The sequence below is a fragment of the Ambystoma mexicanum genome, chromosome 13, assembly GCF_040938575.1.
Source record: "Ambystoma mexicanum isolate Mex_15411 chromosome 13, UKY_AmexF1_1, whole genome shotgun sequence".
NCBI classification, from domain to species: domain Eukaryota; kingdom Metazoa; phylum Chordata; class Amphibia; order Caudata; family Ambystomatidae; genus Ambystoma; species Ambystoma mexicanum.
In genome coordinates this window covers 664,698,907-664,715,865 of record NC_090938.1, presented here as the reverse complement: position 1 = coordinate 664,715,865, position 16,959 = coordinate 664,698,907, and the positions used below count along the sequence as shown (strand labels likewise).

The window sequence follows — 16,959 nt, the reverse complement described above, 5'->3', positions numbered from 1 at the left end:
GAGACTGACTGACTGCTGGAGGAGAACCAACATTGCAAGGGAGACAGAAGGAGGTGAATAAGACAAGGAGAAAGGTGGACTAAAATCTGGAGAGAACCGGAAGAGAAACAGAGGGATTGATGCTGGAGGCCATCCATAACTGAGTCTTGAGATGCAGTCTAACCAGGTCCCTAGGTTTCCCATGAGATGACCCAGGAGGACTGATGACTTTTCTCTGAACAGAGACCCATAGTGATTGAAAGGAAGTACATGAGACAAACCTTTGGTGGGGATCTGTTTGAATTAATATTGGCCCCTTGTCAATGGGGTGGGCATCCAGAGTAGATCCCTAGCATTTCTTATTAATGAATAATTGTATTAATTCCCACATAGTCAAGGGGCACGGGGAGATATTGGGAACATTCGAAATCTTCAACATCTTTCCAAGTGTGAATAATGCTATAGTTGTTAAAGTAATTGGGGATTACCTACTAACCTTTTGGCCAACTCCAAAATCCACTAAAGAGAAGGGGTGTATTTAAAAAACGAAATTCTGAATGGTTTAACAATCCCTGAACCCAGTCCCAAAGCAGAGGGGGAGCTAAATCATAACTGAACCTCTGGGTTTGCGCTGGGAACAAAGGTGTCTTTGGGGTTAAACAAAGTGAAACAACTGATTTAAAAGCACACTCTCTACTGAGAGTGAGAAAAGGACTCCAAACTGAGAGATTTTTCACTGCATAGTGGTAAAGGAAAATGATGCCATATATTGAGAAAAGTATGTGGTTAAATAATGATTGTGCAAGTACATTGCTAGAATAGCAGAGTGCGCAGGGAGGTCAGAAATAAAGAGCGCTGTGCATGTAAAATGTGTTTTTTTACCAACAGAAGACCGCTGTGCGTATTTAAGTAAAGCCAATTACAAAACACCCTGCCAAATAAAATTGTTAAGTCATGTTCGATGGTGCTGCATTGATTCTGATTATATTCGGGGGAATTATGGAAGTGACCCAATCATCTTAAATCTTCTCCAAACCTGTGCTTCACTTTACATGATAACCGGGGTAATTTGAGATCAGAAATGAAAACTGCACATGTTTGTGTCTTTGATATTTTGTGAATCTTTATTACCAAAAGTGAATGGTGTTCAACTTGTTTGTATCAAAGTTTTTTTCTGGAAGGAAAGATTTTATGCCACAGACTAAGGCGGCGTGCATTGTGATAATTATTGTGCAATATGATATTGATTAACAAATATATGTTCTTCTACCCATCGGCCCGATTCTTGGCTTAACTATTGCAAAGCGGTGAGGGATAATAGTGGTGTGGTATTTGTCAAGGGCAGAGCTAGTCCAGATATGGTAAGCTGATGTGGCGCTTTTGATTGGGGGGAAGGAAGGAATTCCCTGCATTAATGGTTGCCCCATGAATATATTCTACAGTAGCCTGAAAAAAAGAACACGAGGATAACAAAGCAAACTGGTTTTGTAGCGTCAATGATGGCGGAAAAGGCACCCAAAGGGGACAAAAAAATAAACAATGAAGGGGAAAACAATTGCAAGATTTCATTGTTAAAAGAAAAAGTAGTGGATCTGAAATTAAGCGGATGAAGAACGATGAGAGAAAGGTGCAGAAATAAGAAGGCTGAGTATTTATGGGAAAGGTTGGTACGGTGGGAAAGCAAACGAGAGAGGAAACAAGAAACACAAATGTAGTAAAAGAAAAGGAAGTCAGTGATGGAAGGAAAATGAGAAAGGAGACCTCAGGTTACCTTTGGTGGCAGGATCTTGACGAGGAGGTCGAGGTGCACTCAGCCCCGCTTGCCTCAGGATTTCTTGTTTTATCCCCAAGCCTCGAGGGCCTTTCGGAGAGGAGTCAGGCTTGGTCCCAGATGGACTGTAAGGGCAACATAAATAGAGGTGCTGAGCTTCAAGTTACCTCATAAAACACAGAAACCTTCTACGAGTAGCACGAGGTGCTGCAGGTCAAACATCGGGTGCTATAGACGGATGACCAGTCGCTACATCAACAGGAGGAGATGTAGTCCAGACTGAGGTGAAACACACATCTTGTGTGTGAGTGTCTGTGTTTGGGAGTCTGATTGTGTTGAAAGACAGGGCAGACTTGCACTGGAAGAGCTGGTCATGGTTCCAATAACGGAACCGCAGGCAGTACTGGGCGACCATTGGCAGAGATATGTGTCAATCCCAATACTGAAATATTACAGAGTGTCATAAGCCATGCAAGAAGAAGGTGCAGCCCTGTGGGCATTAATGATTGGGAGAGGTGGGTAAGACACCCACTTCCATGCATCATGTTAGAAGATCTAGAAGTGACAACACCTGGTGAACCTTTACCTTATCTTCCGATAATCATTTAATTTCTTGTTGATTAACGCCTGACTCACAAACCCAGGTTCCTGAAGGAAAAGAAAGAGACATGAGACATTTAGTCTGAAAGGCCCAACACTGTCCGATACCTCAATCCCAGCAGGGCTGCCAATGTTTGCCAGGGGGCTTTGAATGCACTGAACATTCCGTTTTGAAGTGGCGTAAAATGGCAAAAGAGCGTCACAGGCAACTATCGTGACAGGGGGCTGGTGTAACGCTAAACTGGGGCTAAGCAAAATATGTAAGCAGAAAACAATCGCAAAATAATGAATTGGATTATCCAATGAACTACAGCATTATTTAAATGAATTAGCAATTGGTCAAATAAATATAAATGACAACTAGAGATGTGCATACAGCTCGAACTGAGCAGTTGATACAAAATGGATTATTCATTTTGTCATTACAATAATTCCATTATTTATTAATTAGAATGGGGGTGTTCCATGAACTCTCGGCACATCCTAAAGGTGGCAAGGGTGGCGCCTCACATGAGCAGAGTGCATCCATTAAACATTCCATGGAGCCTCTGGGGCACCCCATGGAGGTGAGGAGAATTGGCCCCTCACCTCGCCCTCAGACTTGCTGTCTTCCCGGATGACTTTAATCCAGGCCAACATGTCATCGCGGTCCTCGGCCTGAAAGAGATATTCGCAGAAGTCAGCGGTCGTTAGCCGGAACACGTGCTTCCTCTTGGTGTCGCTGTAGGAAATGTCCACAAGACAAGCCCGGATGCTGATTGGCTGCTCCTCCTCACCTTGGGGTGGCACGGCAGTGACTGCTTCGCGACGATCCTTGTATAAGTAAAGCAAGTGCGTGCGGAGAACAGAGAAAACTCTCTTCCACTGTCGAAGACCTCCGCCAACTTTCTGCAATGGAAGAGTGCCAAAATTATTGCTTTGATAGCACGACAGCAGTTTCACAAGATCAGCAAGATCAAGAAGTTACTTACCTGTCACATTAGATCGCCAGCATTGTGACCATTCATTTGCTTTAATCATTTTTGTAATCTTCCCAGTCATCAAAGAAGAGCTCAGGCTTTTAAAATGTCAGTGACTTGTTCACTTTTATAGCCCATCACTTTAAGAAGCCAGTGCTACCAGGAAAGCTACCATGGTTCCTGGAGGAGTGGCTTTTGAATTATGCTTGAAGCATAGCAGTGATCATAGCAAGTAAATACAAAACAATGAGCACCATCGTGGAGGGAGGCAGGTGGCACCTATTGCAAAGTTGACCTCTGTTGCAATATAGAATGGACAGGAAAAAACCCGATTCAACCCACAAGCCCGATATAACCACTTTTCCTACCAAAGGCAAATCTGTACCAAGATATACCAACACGTTTTAAAACATAAACACGTGTACTGACAAAAGGCCAACACCCTTGAGGATTATATTGCCTGTGTGTTGTCCCCCAAAAAATTCGCCTTATGTCAAGTCAGTGTTGCTGATTAAGTGTTCAGGCAAAATGCTCCAAGCACATCAAATGGCCACAGCCTAAACGATAGAGTCCCTCAATATTAGTCCCAATAGATCAAGGCTAACGGAATGAGCAGTATACCGATTATATACATGTGTGTGCTCTTGAGTCTTATCACGTTTTATAAAAAATAAAGAAATTCGCTGCTCTGCAGCAAGACATCACTCGGTTTTTTCTGTTTTCTCAAAGATTTGTATACAATGTAAACTTTCCTGTACGATAAAACATATCTGAACATAATCCCGCATACCCAGACACCCAAAATGGTCACATGTTTAAACATCGACCATAACATGCCCTTGGGTGAAAGGGATTCTCAAGGACGTGGTCGGGTCACAACGCTTACCTCCAAACTCACTGACCACCGGAAAAACAAACATTGCCGTGCCCGTGAGCAAAAAAGAAGAGCCATACAAGCACAAGATCACTGGGAAAATGTGTGAAGGGCTGGTGGAAGAGTCGGCTTGTATTATTATCACGGTATTTATTGAGCGCGGCCCTAGTTTCGAGAAGCAACGTAGCGCTTTACAGAGGTATACAACAGTACAGATGCATAGCAGAGCGCTTTGAAGACACTGCCGACAAGGTAGGAGTGGGACTGCAGAGGGGCTTAGGGTGGAAAAGGGATCAGGTGGGTGACAGGGGGCGGAGGGGTTCTAGGAAGCGGGGATCTGTCCCCATACAGAAATCAAGCGTGTCCAATTAGAAGGTGGTTCTGGGCAATGCAGAGAGAGGGCTGTGGTGCGGAAGGCAAACGAGTAGTGAGGGAGGAGGCGGAGAGGTGGGAGACTAGAGTGGAGAAGGGGTAAGGAGCGTAATGGCCAGCAGCCTAAGTTAGAAGGGGGCACATGATTCCCCCCCATAAAAAGGCAGAGTCCAAAGAATGATAGCTGTAGGGCTGGCAAAAGTGTGAAGGGAAGTGCATGCGAGGGAATATGGGAACCGGTTCAAAGGTCAAATGCAATTGTGCAAGCAACGAATGGAGAGGCAGAGTTTTTACAGAAGGGGATCTTTCAGAAATTAATATTGCATAGAAAAACCAAAATATGTGTTGGGGCACAATTTCATTATTGAAGGTTCTGCTGTCCCATTTTATGGGACCCCTGAACCTTTTTGCTCCCCCACCCCCTTTGGTTTCCAGGATATTTTACTTTTTTGTGGTCATAGTGGCTTTTACTGAAGTCACCCCGTCACTGCAACCCTTCTTAGGTTTGGCTATTAAGTGGCACTTAAGTGCCACCGAAAAATAAAAACTATTGCATTGGAGTACAGCTAGCAGGGAGATGGCATGTGAGGCGGGACACACAACATGTGGGTGTTGTTTGGTTATGTACCCACCCATTGACTGCCCATGGCCATGGCTAATCTCAATGACCAGTCTAACTCACTACCTGACCTTTCCCGTCCTAACACATCCTATTGGTACCTCTTTGAGCTAGCTCAATCAGCAACATCAAACGTTGGCCTGCTAGCATTATTTTTAAGTGGTCTGCTTAATAATGGTTTAATTGTAGCTGTAAATTAATGTACTACTGGTGTAATCAAATTGTCTTAAGCACGTGTGTCTTCAGCTACTTGATTTATACATGTCCCTTGCATTGACGTCCTGTTAAAAACAAGCATTGGCCAAGCCAACAGTTTCAGCTTGTGTATAGGTATCAGAAAGGCATTTGCCAAGCTCTGCTATCATTTGTCCAGGCATTACATCATGTGCCCGCAGTTGCCATCTTATAGCCAAGAGGCATTTGCCAGCCACTGCCATAGTGCTAATCTCATGACTACACAAAAGCCAAATCTGTTGGCTTTGACAAATGCCTGTTTTGCATATGATCCTACATAGCCCATAAGACTCCTAGCATAGGAGGGCATGTTAAGCACCCTATATATGCCAAATGATGCCTTTCATCACCCTCCGTAGATTTTAGGTAGCAGGCTGCTGGAGCAGTAATTTAGTTTTGGATTCACTGGGAGTTCAATAATAAAAACTGCCAGCATGCTCCCAATTAACTAGTTTCCACTGATGGGCAAGCCCCAGCAGAGAAGAGAGAAAAACATATTCTACAGAGATACCAGTTCTCCCTTAAAGCAATCTGACAGAAAAACAACTTATTTAGCAAGTGAAGGGATGTCCTTGATCTGCATCAATACATAAGCTGCGTAAAGCTGGCCAGGTCGTGGAGGGCTTCAAGATGACATTATTGGACCGTTATATACAGAGAGAACAACGCTGGTCCAGAAACTGCGGTGGAAACATAACGTGGTTAGGATCTGTGCCAGCGTTTTAAACACAAGAACATACAGTCTTTTAAAGTCTGCACTGACTCCCCATGGAATATAGGATAACATTGACTGCTCTGTGAAACTTGCACCAAGCCATAAATGTTACATTTGCAGCGGAATCCTGGTTTACCAACAAGCCATGCCAGTCTGGGACCAGGAACAGATGGAAGAATACTAGGCTGCTCAACCATCAAGGAACACATTGACACCCTGGCTCCTGCCTTGGCCGACTTCTGCAACCACTCCTTTGCAACTGGAGTCTTCCCTTCCCCCCTGAAGCACTCCCTTGTGCACCCTCTTCTCAAGAAACCCTCAGCAGACCCCTCCTGCCCTGCTAACTACCACCCAATCTCCATCACTCCTTTCCTGGGAAACTCCTGGAAAAACTGGCCATCTCCCAGCTTAATCTTCACACTGAATTGGTTGGTTGTCTCCATGACCATCAGTCTGGCTTCAGAGCTGCCAGAAGCACAGAAAGTGATCTCCTGAACATCCATGAAAACCTGGTGTCCAACCTTGACTCCAATACCCCGTGTCCTCATCTTACTTGATCTCTCTTCTGCCTTTGACACGGTCAACCATGCCATCCTGCTCAACCGTCTCCATGATAGCATGGGTATCACCAATCAGGCCCTGGCTTGGCTGACCTCTTTTCTCTCTGAATGACCCTCCCAGGTCCAATTTGGGTCCTTCCTCTCCTGTATTTTTATCTCTACCTGTGGTGTTTCCCAGGGCTCTAACCTCTCTCCCTGGCTGTTCAACCAATACCCGGCACTTCTTGCCCACCGCATTGTCGCTCTCTGCCCCAACTTTCAGTGCTGTGCAGACGACACTCAGCTCATCTTCAGGCTCCCTTCTGCCACCTCTTCTCCTTTGCTCAACTCTGACTGTCTGTCTGTCTGTCTGTCCGCTATCCAGGAGTGGTGTGCCGCCAACAATCTCTGCCTTAATGCCAGTAAGACTGAGATTCTCCTTATCGCACACCTGCTCCCTCCTTTCCTGTCACTCTCTGGCTGGCCTCTCTTGGCCATCTTCCTTCTCCCACCTGTGAGGCTAAAAACCTTGGGGTCATCTTCGACTCCACTCTCTCCTTACATCCCTGACGTCTCTAAGAAGTCACACTACCAGCTGCACTTCCTTAGAGATTCGTCTTTTCCTCTCCTTCCCCCAGAAGCTCATCGTCTCCAGAGCTGTCTGGTGGCAGTGGATACTTTTTCTACCATTTTGTGACAACAGGCTGCATGTGCAGCTGCGGTAAGGCTCACATGGGACACCATTGATCCAAAATGGTTCCAGTCATCTTTCTTTGCCAACTCATGATGGCTTGTTTATTCTTGGTCCTTCTTCTGCCATGCTGGGCGGGGAAAGGCCTTGTGTCTCTTTTGTCTTCACCAAGATCCCTTTGTGAAGGCTGCCTGAAGGCACCAGTGTGTCTAAGAGGACAGGAAGCGGGGAGGACTCAAACTCCATAGGTCTTTATCCTCCAGTGAAACTGCTTGGATCCAGTCCAAACTGGGTGCCTGGTTGTCCCTTGGGGACAGCCCCAGCCAAGTTTGAATGGAACCCTGCATGTTGAATGGCTTGGTTCCTGCATAAAAGGCGAGGGTCTTGATGCTGAAGCCAGAGTCGACCACTGGAAGATCCATTCTGAAGCGGAGAAGGACGACTGCAGCAACCTCCAGAGCCAACTGAGGGACCGCTGCTGCTCCAGCCCTCTTTTCTAAGTGTCAGGGAAGCGCCGATCCAGACAACTTCCTCACTTAGACTGGTGGGACCAACCAGTCTGTAGACGACTTGCATTTTGGGCCATACCTCGACGAGCTGTGACCACCACCCGCTGCAATTTGCCAATACCCTGGGACCTGTGGCCATCGTGCGGTGCATCGCCTTCCAAAGATCGAATCCTCCTGAAACTTTGGTGAACTCCAGAGATAAGATTCTGCTCAATGAAGTTTCCTCTTCGAAGGGCTGAACAGAGAGAGCATACTGAATCCACCAGGCAGTAACCCTTCTTCACTGGTACTTTGAAAAGGGTGCCAAAACCACAAAACAGAGAAGAATCGGTTGCTGATGCCTCTCCACTTGATTTCTGCTGCAAGATCCATTCCAGTGTCCCTTCTTCAGTCTGCCTGACCAAGAATCCAATGACTGGGTCTGCTGCATCGTGGTGCCATTGTGTTGCACCCTCTTCTTCATGCGTATGGTACTGTGGGACTCTGATAGACCTTACCTAGAGTTGCTTTGCTGCTCCTGTGCTGTTGTAGTGCAGATTTGGGTGTTTGGGAGTTTGCGCATACACGTTCCCTCTGGCCTTATGCCGGTGTGCCTTTAGGGAGCCTTACCCGAAGTCCCTAAACTCTTTTCCAACAAAGAGTGTTACTTACTTGCAATAAAAGCATTCTTCTGGAACTCTTGACATTCTGCAGCCTGCGCCTTGCTAGATTTGCCCCGCAGTCTGACTTTGAAACCTAGCTATGGATGGACTTTTAAAGCCTAAGGTCTCTGTGAATGTAATACAAGTCTTACCTTCTCTGCATTGGTTTTGATCCATTCAGTATTTTCTGAAACAGTGATGCTGAGTTGAATTGCCAAAGTAATTTTACTTACCTTGAAATGCTTCCAACTATTCTGAAAGTTTGTAAAATATTACCTACCAATTTTACCATTCTGTGATTATTGGTTGTTTAATGCTTTTGCTAAGCCGAAAAAACAATCTTTATAACCTGAATTCGATTTTAAGGTTTACCACTGAATTGAGTTTGAACTGCAAAAGTCTAACTGTATACATGTGCAAAGTGTACTTTACTTACCTGAACAGATGAGTGAATTTAACATTGCCTAGTTTGTTTAATAAATCATTATTTTTAAAGAACTGCAAGTGTGTAAGTATCTTCTGGGTGTGTGCTCAAAGGTCTTGGTGCCTCATTAAAAGTAAGGCGGTGCAGGAAAGAATTGGTGGTGACGGAATTACCGCCACTTTTCCCACACTTCCATACTACGAGTATGGCCCTGGGGTGGGGGATTTACCTCCAGCATTGTGCTGGAAGTAAATCCTCCCAACGAAAATCAGCACAAACGGCAGAATTACCGCCAAGTAATTCAGCCAAAAATGCCCTATAGAGTCCAATGGACTCTACAAAAATGGGGATTAATTCTGCCACCGCCACTTGTAATCTGGCGGTAATAAGGCCGGACCAAGTGGCGGTAACAGTAATTCAGTTTAGTGGTATGTGGGTGGATTTACCGCCCAGATACCACCAAACTCGTAATGAGGCCCTTTGTACTCTATTACAACCCTTGTCCCTCCTAGATTAGCCTGGCTGCTCAGCCATAGCTACCAAACCTGTAGGGCAGTTCAGGCCTACACTAAGAGTTGGAGCCCTGTACACTAAAAGGAGTCTTCTACATTCCTAGTTTAGGTGGACTTTACTAAAACTCCATAACAACTATACCTTGTCCCTTTGTGTGTGAGTGTTGGGGGATGCGGCTGCATTTGGCAACATGATGAAAGTCCCCCTCAGCTCGGTGCTATAGCAGCCTGAACCAGCTTTGATGGACATATGTAGATTTGGTCCTTTGTGTTCGGAACTAACCCTTTAGTGCTTGGGGATGTCCGAGTTGGTGGCCAATCATTGGCTGGCCACCAAATGTTTGAATGTAGCTTGGTGTGCGATGGGAGACTTCGGTCACCCGCAGCCTCCGGTGTGGGAATAAAAGGAGACACCTTACCATTCGCCTTGTTTTGCTGCTGGGGCATAAGCCTACACATCTGAAAGGCCTGCTACTCGAGAAAAGGGAAGCAACTCTGCACCAGCAGCTTAAGTGCAATACGGAATCAGATGGCAAAGCTTTGCCTCTCCAGGGACGAAAAAGGAACCAACTGCAGCACTACTTCCCTCAGCTACAGTGAAGATAGAGTGATGACCTCACCTGCGCAAAGGCCCAATCTCCCTGAAGCCTCTATGCTATATCTGCCTTGCCAATCCCAGAGGCAGGAGCCCCTTTGCTGCAGATGATTTAGTACTCCTCTGTGATTTCTGGAGCCCATTCTGTTCTCTTCAGTTAGGGCTCAACTGGCAAGCACTCTGGTTCCATCACTTCATCTGGAAGGTCCAGGGGGTCATGCTGCATGTTGCTGCTTGACCGCATCGCCAAACCTGCAACTTGAAAACTCAGAGGATGCTGGCTCCTCTCTGGTGTGGTCCAGAGTAAAAATCGGTTTTAATCCTTCTTCCCTGGGGTCTCCCAACACCGACGTCATCATTGGGATGTCAGCCCCTGGACATGGTAGGATCTGAACATCTCTGGTGAGCACCAACCACTTCTCGTGATGCTGCTCTCATGCTGTTGGCTTGAGCCTGTGTCCGAATTGGCGGGGTACTTTAAGCCATCCTCTCAAGGGTATGCGGGTTCCCTCTGCACTGGTGCACCATTGTTGGAGCCTTCAGGCGTCCTAAGAGAACCTTACCTCTACACCGCCCCAACAATGTGCACCGCACCTGCACTGGGACTGCCTCATGATTCCTCTTTATTTCCTCTGGCAATGCCTGAGGGCTTCTTCTTCATCTTGACCCCCATTCAGCGGTCCACTCGTCAGATCCCAGGATCTGACAGCCTTCAGATCTGACAGGCGAATTGGGGCCGCACGTTTTGCAAAAGGCGAGACTTAGCTCTGCAAAGAACACTGATTTTCTGGAAACCTTTATCTCGTTGACGTCCCCTGTGCTACCTTTTACCACGTCTTTTAAAAGATAGAAAAAGGTGTACCTACCTTTTAAAAGTTCTCTTCATCTTAGAACTCCCAAGTACCTTTGGAGATTTTATAAACCATTTTTGCTTACTGTACATAGTGATCTTACAAGGTTTTACTTACCTGCAAATGTAGCGATTTTGCTTTTGCCTTAGCTATATAAAGTTTGCATTTTTGTAAGAATATCTTTGGTGGACAATCTTTTATTTGGTATTTATTAAAATGTTTGCTGTACCTTCTTAGCACCCCTTTAACCTCCCGAGAGCGGCTCTGGCACCTACCTTTCGCAGAACCTGGAATACTTGGAGGAAACCCTGTGAGGTGGTCCCTGGAAACAGTGCATGAAGAGAATCCTCCCAAAAGATACCACTGCTGCCACCAGCCTGCTAGTGTGGTACTGGGAAAAGCATCAAATCCACTAAAAAGCAAATAAAGTGAAAACAGTAGTTCCCGGCAGTACTGCCACTCGGAACAGTTCCACCGAGAAGAAACACTTGGATGACTTTTACTTTCTTTTTTGAGCACCAGGACATCTGCCTTTACTACTTCTGTGGTGTAAGTATACACACAACACCCATGCACAGACATGGGCACGTCCTGCCTAGAAAGTGCCCAGTGAATGTATTTAGGTGGAGGCTTAGATGAAATGGCAATAAAGAATTGGCAGTCTTTGCCCCGACTCTCCCTTTATGAGCTGGTAATTAGTGGATACAGCAAAAGCACTCAGCCTTTGAAGGGAAGGTCCAACCCCTTAGCCCGAGTCTCTGACGTTAATAATGAGGAATGCAGCCTGGCCGGCCAGCAAACATACACACCTAGGGACATGCCAGTTTCTGCAGTGACTAAATGGTTAAATGCTGAACTCTAAACCGGAAAGACAGCGTAGGTTTAAAGTAAATACGAAAGATACTTCCTCCTCATCACCACTTACAGAAAGATTGCCCTGTCTTTCCGAGAAAGTCCATTACCAAGCTCAGAGAACTCATTCTACAGGCAATACAAGTATTCTGCAGCACCTGGCAAGCCACACGCGTATAGCCTGCAGCAACATGCCTGCAGCCCCACAATGAGAGCACATCTCTGACCATCATGACAACAATCTACCTTTCATCCTGCACAAGGCATACCACACATATCAGTGTCTACTGGGCTTGACCTTTCTTGTCTTCTACATTTGCCCAACTTATTTAGCTTCTATACTGGCACAGAGTAGGCAAAATGGACACAGCACGAAAAAGGCAGCAACAGGACACCTCTGGCCCTCTAATAAGACACATAGGACAAGCACAGGGACTCCAGCCTATAGCCCTCTCCAAATACCAAAGAGTAAAAGCGCCAGATGGCTTTACCAGTGGCCGTCGTCTGCTAGAGCATTGCCAATTAACATAACCTCTCGCAGCTACCACCTGCTAAAATAGCTTCAGCCTGCCCTGGCAAAGGTGGCATTTTACTTCTTTTAAGGTATGTGTTAGCACAGAATTATCTTTTGGAGCTTCTGCTGTCTCATTTTATGGAACCCCCTAAAGATTTCGCTTTTCCCCACCCCTCTTTGGTTTCCAGCATCTTTGACTTCTTTTTGTGGTCAGAGGGACTTCTACTGAAGTCCTCCTGTCACTGCAAACCTTTTTTAGTATATGCCCATAGGCTAGCCGATTGGGCTCCTGGGGCGGTGCTATGGATGACTATTATGCTACATTCGTTTTTTTCATGGATATATTTAAGAATGCTATCAGGTTTACAGAAAACCTTCGGAATAGCTTGAAACAAATACAACAAATACAATGTATTATGGGTTCTGCACACATACAACCTATAAAACTATTTTAATTCAATGCTCCAACTTTACCACATATAATCTCTCTGAAAAGAAATCTAATCAAGGCAATCACTGTAGCCACCTACCTCATCATTCAACAATTATTAAAATACTAAAAATGATATATTGTGCACAACGGTTCTTAAATAATGATTCCTTTTCTCTGTCAGTGCTGTACATTCCATGACCCAGTTCGATGCTCCTTCAACATTACATAATCTACAATTATTTTGGGATAACTCGCCATTTTCACAATGCCCTAAAAGTTCCACAGTAGCCAATAAGTGAAACCGAAAAATACATGAATATTCTTTCTCAACAGCTTATCAGGGAACTTGGTGATGTTTAGCATTAAAATCCTGTACTTTGGTGGAAAGCACACAGGTTAATTAGCTAGCTTTTATTTTTGGACTGGCGCCTCCCCTTTAATGGGGTTTGGCAGCTTCTTGTATGCTGGGGAGGGGTTCCAAGGTTTTGTCCCCTTTTTAGTTTTGTATTATCGTCAGGATGGACTATGCTCCGTTTCTCTCAACACCCCTCACTAGGGCATTATTGGTCAGGGTTCGGTATTGCCTCATTATGTGAGGAGTTCTATAAAGGTTAATGAGGAGCTGCCCGGGTTCAAGGGTGTCCAAGGTGTATGGTGTCATCTTGGAATCCATTTCTGTATTTTCTGCGGCGGAATTGTGTTCCGTGATTTCTCCCATTTGATAGTTGGTGTACCACTGTCGGCTCTTCAGCTCTCTTTCTTCAGGTAATACAGCATCTTCAGCATAACAAAGTTTGCAAGCACTGCAGGTTTGTGCGTCGTGCTCAGTGGACTGATGCATGTTGGTCAAGCCGGTCTCTGGACCACTGGGTAATTTGGCAGTGTTTTCTGGGAATGAAGGTCCTCTGGGGATTATAACGGACGGTCACCCCTGCTCCTAAAATAACACATCTAATTGAACCGGCAGAATTGCCCTCATCCAACCTTTGAAGCGTCACCATCCAAATAATAGCCCATGGGATACTGCCGAACCACTATCATTTGCATAATGCTGGATTTTTTAAATACCGTTTCTTCATCAAACGGATTCCTTAAACGTTAGGCTAGTGGCTGTGTTATCCCAATAACTCAACTGTAAGGAACATCCCATCCGCTACACCTGCAGGAAGTTGTTCCGAAGGGAACAAAACTATGCCACCATAGTCATTAATTGGGCCATAGAGTCCTTACAGTACTTTCTAGAAGGATGAAGATTCATTTTGATCCCTGATTGCAACACACTGGTACGGTTAGCCCAACAAAAAGAATCAAATGCTAGATTCATGAGGTCGATCTTAGCATTCCAACCTTATGTTTTAAGTGGGCCGTCGCATGGGCAAAGATCAGAGCAACGTGGACTATCTAAGAAGGCTTCCCATAGTCGAAGGGAGAGGCTCATACAAAGGGAAGGATGGTGGCGAGTTGCCTGAACACCCCAATGTAGTGTGTCGGAGAAGTGAGCTACCAGAGACTTGGTTTGTCCATTTGCTACCCAATGTGCCTCCCAGGGGGGTAGATGAGGAGGGATTCGGCTAGACTGCTGTCCCCACTAAAGATGTATCTTAGGCCCAGGGGTGGCTGGCTGTAATAACTGCCCCGAGGAGCTCAATTCCTGGAAAGCAATGCCACAGAACCCAACGGTGCATGGACCGTGACCAGCATGTATTATTCTGATGAGTACTACAAGCGTACATGTAATGTTCACAAACCCTGATAGGCTGAAGCCACAACAGTACCTGAGGAAAGAGGTGAAGAGCCCTTGCTCCAGCACTAACAAAGCAGTGCCATCAGATATCAAACAGTAGAGACCGCGCAACGCTGTGGTGTCACCAGAAATTCTGAAAGCAATTCCATGATGGCACTGCACGTTGCGGACACCTTTGAAACTTTCCAGGACCTCATTGAAAATAACAGAACTCATCAAATAATGAACCAATGCCAATTGACAAATAATACCCTAATGGTGGGAGTTGAGAGAAATAAAAGGAATGGACAATTCCCAAAGAGAATACCAAATCAAAAGTGGAATAACCTACCAGAGAAAACATTAGTAGGTCTAAAAAAAGGGAAACAATAAATACATTAAAAAAAAGAAGAAGAGGCTGGGAAAATCCAGGAAAGGGTAGAATCCAAGAGGAAGCAGACATGCCTATTCTTGCTCCATTAATACAAAGGGAGAATGTTGAATCGAGAATCCTAAAAAAAGCTGCTGGCTGTAGGGTAGCAATGCCATAGATGAGTACTGGGAAGCAAGCTGCCTAGAAGATGGTATAGGTGAATGTGGGAGTGGCCAGCACCTTGAAGCCCTGGGAAAAGAGGTTGACAAAAGAAGTCCAGAAGGACCCTTCTCCCTACTCCTTGGGGGAACTAGAGAGTCATAGCCTGAGGCTTTCCAGCAGCAAACTTTGGGATGAGGAGAAAGAAGTCCTGTGGCAATAGGGGGACACATCAGCTGTCTGAAAAAGACCGCAAATGGAGAAATATGCATTGTTTCTTGCAAAACCCCAAGGTATGTGACAGACTTGAAGTGAATGCTAAGAAATGTAAGGTCTGAGGAAACCTGAATCCAAAGTCTGTGAGGGGCTTCAAGTGAATCCTGGAGAAACCTGAGGTTTGTGAGAGACCGGAGGTGAATGATGAGAAACCCAAGTCCTCAGAAAGACTTCTAATGAATGCTGAGAAACCAAAAGGTCCAGAGAAGACAGGAAAGTGGATACCGAGCGATCCCTATTTGGGGAAAGACCAGAGGTCCTGAAGAAACCTCTGTGAGAAAAACCATATCAATAGGGTTCAGAAGAACCTCACCAGCCCATGAAGAGCACTGTGGGAACTTCAATTCGATGTGAAGAACCCACGAGATGAATGGAGGTCTGAGCAAAGCCGGATAAGCCTGAAACCTGGTAGAAGTCTGAAGAGGCAGTGGAAGTCAGGCGGATCAAAGACAGATCCTTAGTATTAGTAGAGCCAGGAAGAGCCTTGCCATTGGAGATTAGGATTTGTGAACTCTGGTGTTGGCCACCTTTGGATCTTTGTGTTATAGTTTAGGGTAGCCAGGAGGCGACGTTGGAACTATCTGTTGGCCAACTTGTTGGACATTACTTTATAGAATTTATGCATACACTTCATAGAATAGGATGTCCTGAGGAGTGGGGGGGGGGGCAACGACTTCTAAAAATAGGGTAAAAACTTTAAGAAGTGGACACCAACCTACAGATGTGTTGGGACACCTTGAGGGAGCCTCATGTTCTGTTGATCCATCCTTAATGCTGTTTACTTCAGAAAGTCATTGACTGTTCCTAGTAGACCCCCCTAATACCGTTGGGCACTGGGTCCAACCTCTTCCCTAGAGAAATACCTAACAAAAGCAATCCTTTAGGACCATAAATGATGGATTTCAGTTGTGTCATTGCTCAGCTTTTACCACCACGAGAAGCTACTGTTTCACTTGGAAAACATACCCTTTTCTGAACTTTGTGACATACATATGCAATGCACTATCATTCTGCACTTTAAGCGTGCACAAGTGTGTAGGTAACAACAGTATTTAGGTAATCATCCTTTCTCTCTCGTGCATTTGCTTTTAAGGGTGTCAGGCTGTCAAAACATGAGAACCTGTGAAAGATTCATGTTGTATATTCATGCACACTTTTACGCTCAAAAAGGGATAGAGAGATCTACCTAGTAACAGTCCTATTTACTGACTGCTCTCCCATCCACTCGATAAGTTACACTTAGAGTGCCACGGAAAACTCACCTTGCCTTTCTTAGTAAGGATCTGTTTGTAGAACATCCAGCCCTCTCTCCGTACTTCACTGAACGTGACATCAGAAAGCTCAGATGTTGAATGCCTCTTTGATCTAACGTCGTCCGATGTTAAAAGACTGTCTAAAGACTAAGCAGAAAGGAAAACAAGAGGCAGGTATTTCAAAAGCACACTCAACTTTGTACAAGAGGAAAGCACATAAAAACTCATGTCCCCAACATTGTCACTACATTAACATATACTTATGTGGTAATGAAACGCACAGGGATACAGACCATGTTGCACACAATCATAGGGCAGGAAGTATGGGAGGCTGAATTAACAAACATGTGCATTGCATGCAAGGAACCACACACACAGACACACACAATGCACACGAAACTGAAGCACCCCCTGTATATCAACACAGACATGCATAAAGCACGGTAAAACACAACAGAGCATGACACACATATATACATATGTCCACTGGC

General features: G+C 45.3%; 1 protein-coding gene across 5 annotated transcripts in view; it reads right to left on the bottom strand.

The window, feature by feature from the left end:
* ARHGAP23 (Rho GTPase activating protein 23) overlaps nt 1–16,959 on the bottom strand; it is a 635,536-nt gene that overhangs the window by 77,301 nt on the left and 541,276 nt on the right. For all 5 annotated transcript variants that reach the window (XM_069634667.1, XM_069634666.1, XM_069634669.1 and 2 more), the window contains 4 exons: nt 16,478–16,615; nt 2,939–3,238; nt 2,337–2,398; nt 1,751–1,875 (listed from right to left, as the gene is read on the bottom strand). In XM_069634667.1, the coding sequence (XP_069490768.1) occupies nt 1,751–1,875; nt 2,337–2,398; nt 2,939–3,238; nt 16,478–16,615 (625 nt within the window). The remainder of the gene's footprint in view (nt 1–1,750; nt 1,876–2,336; nt 2,399–2,938; nt 3,239–16,477; nt 16,616–16,959) is intronic.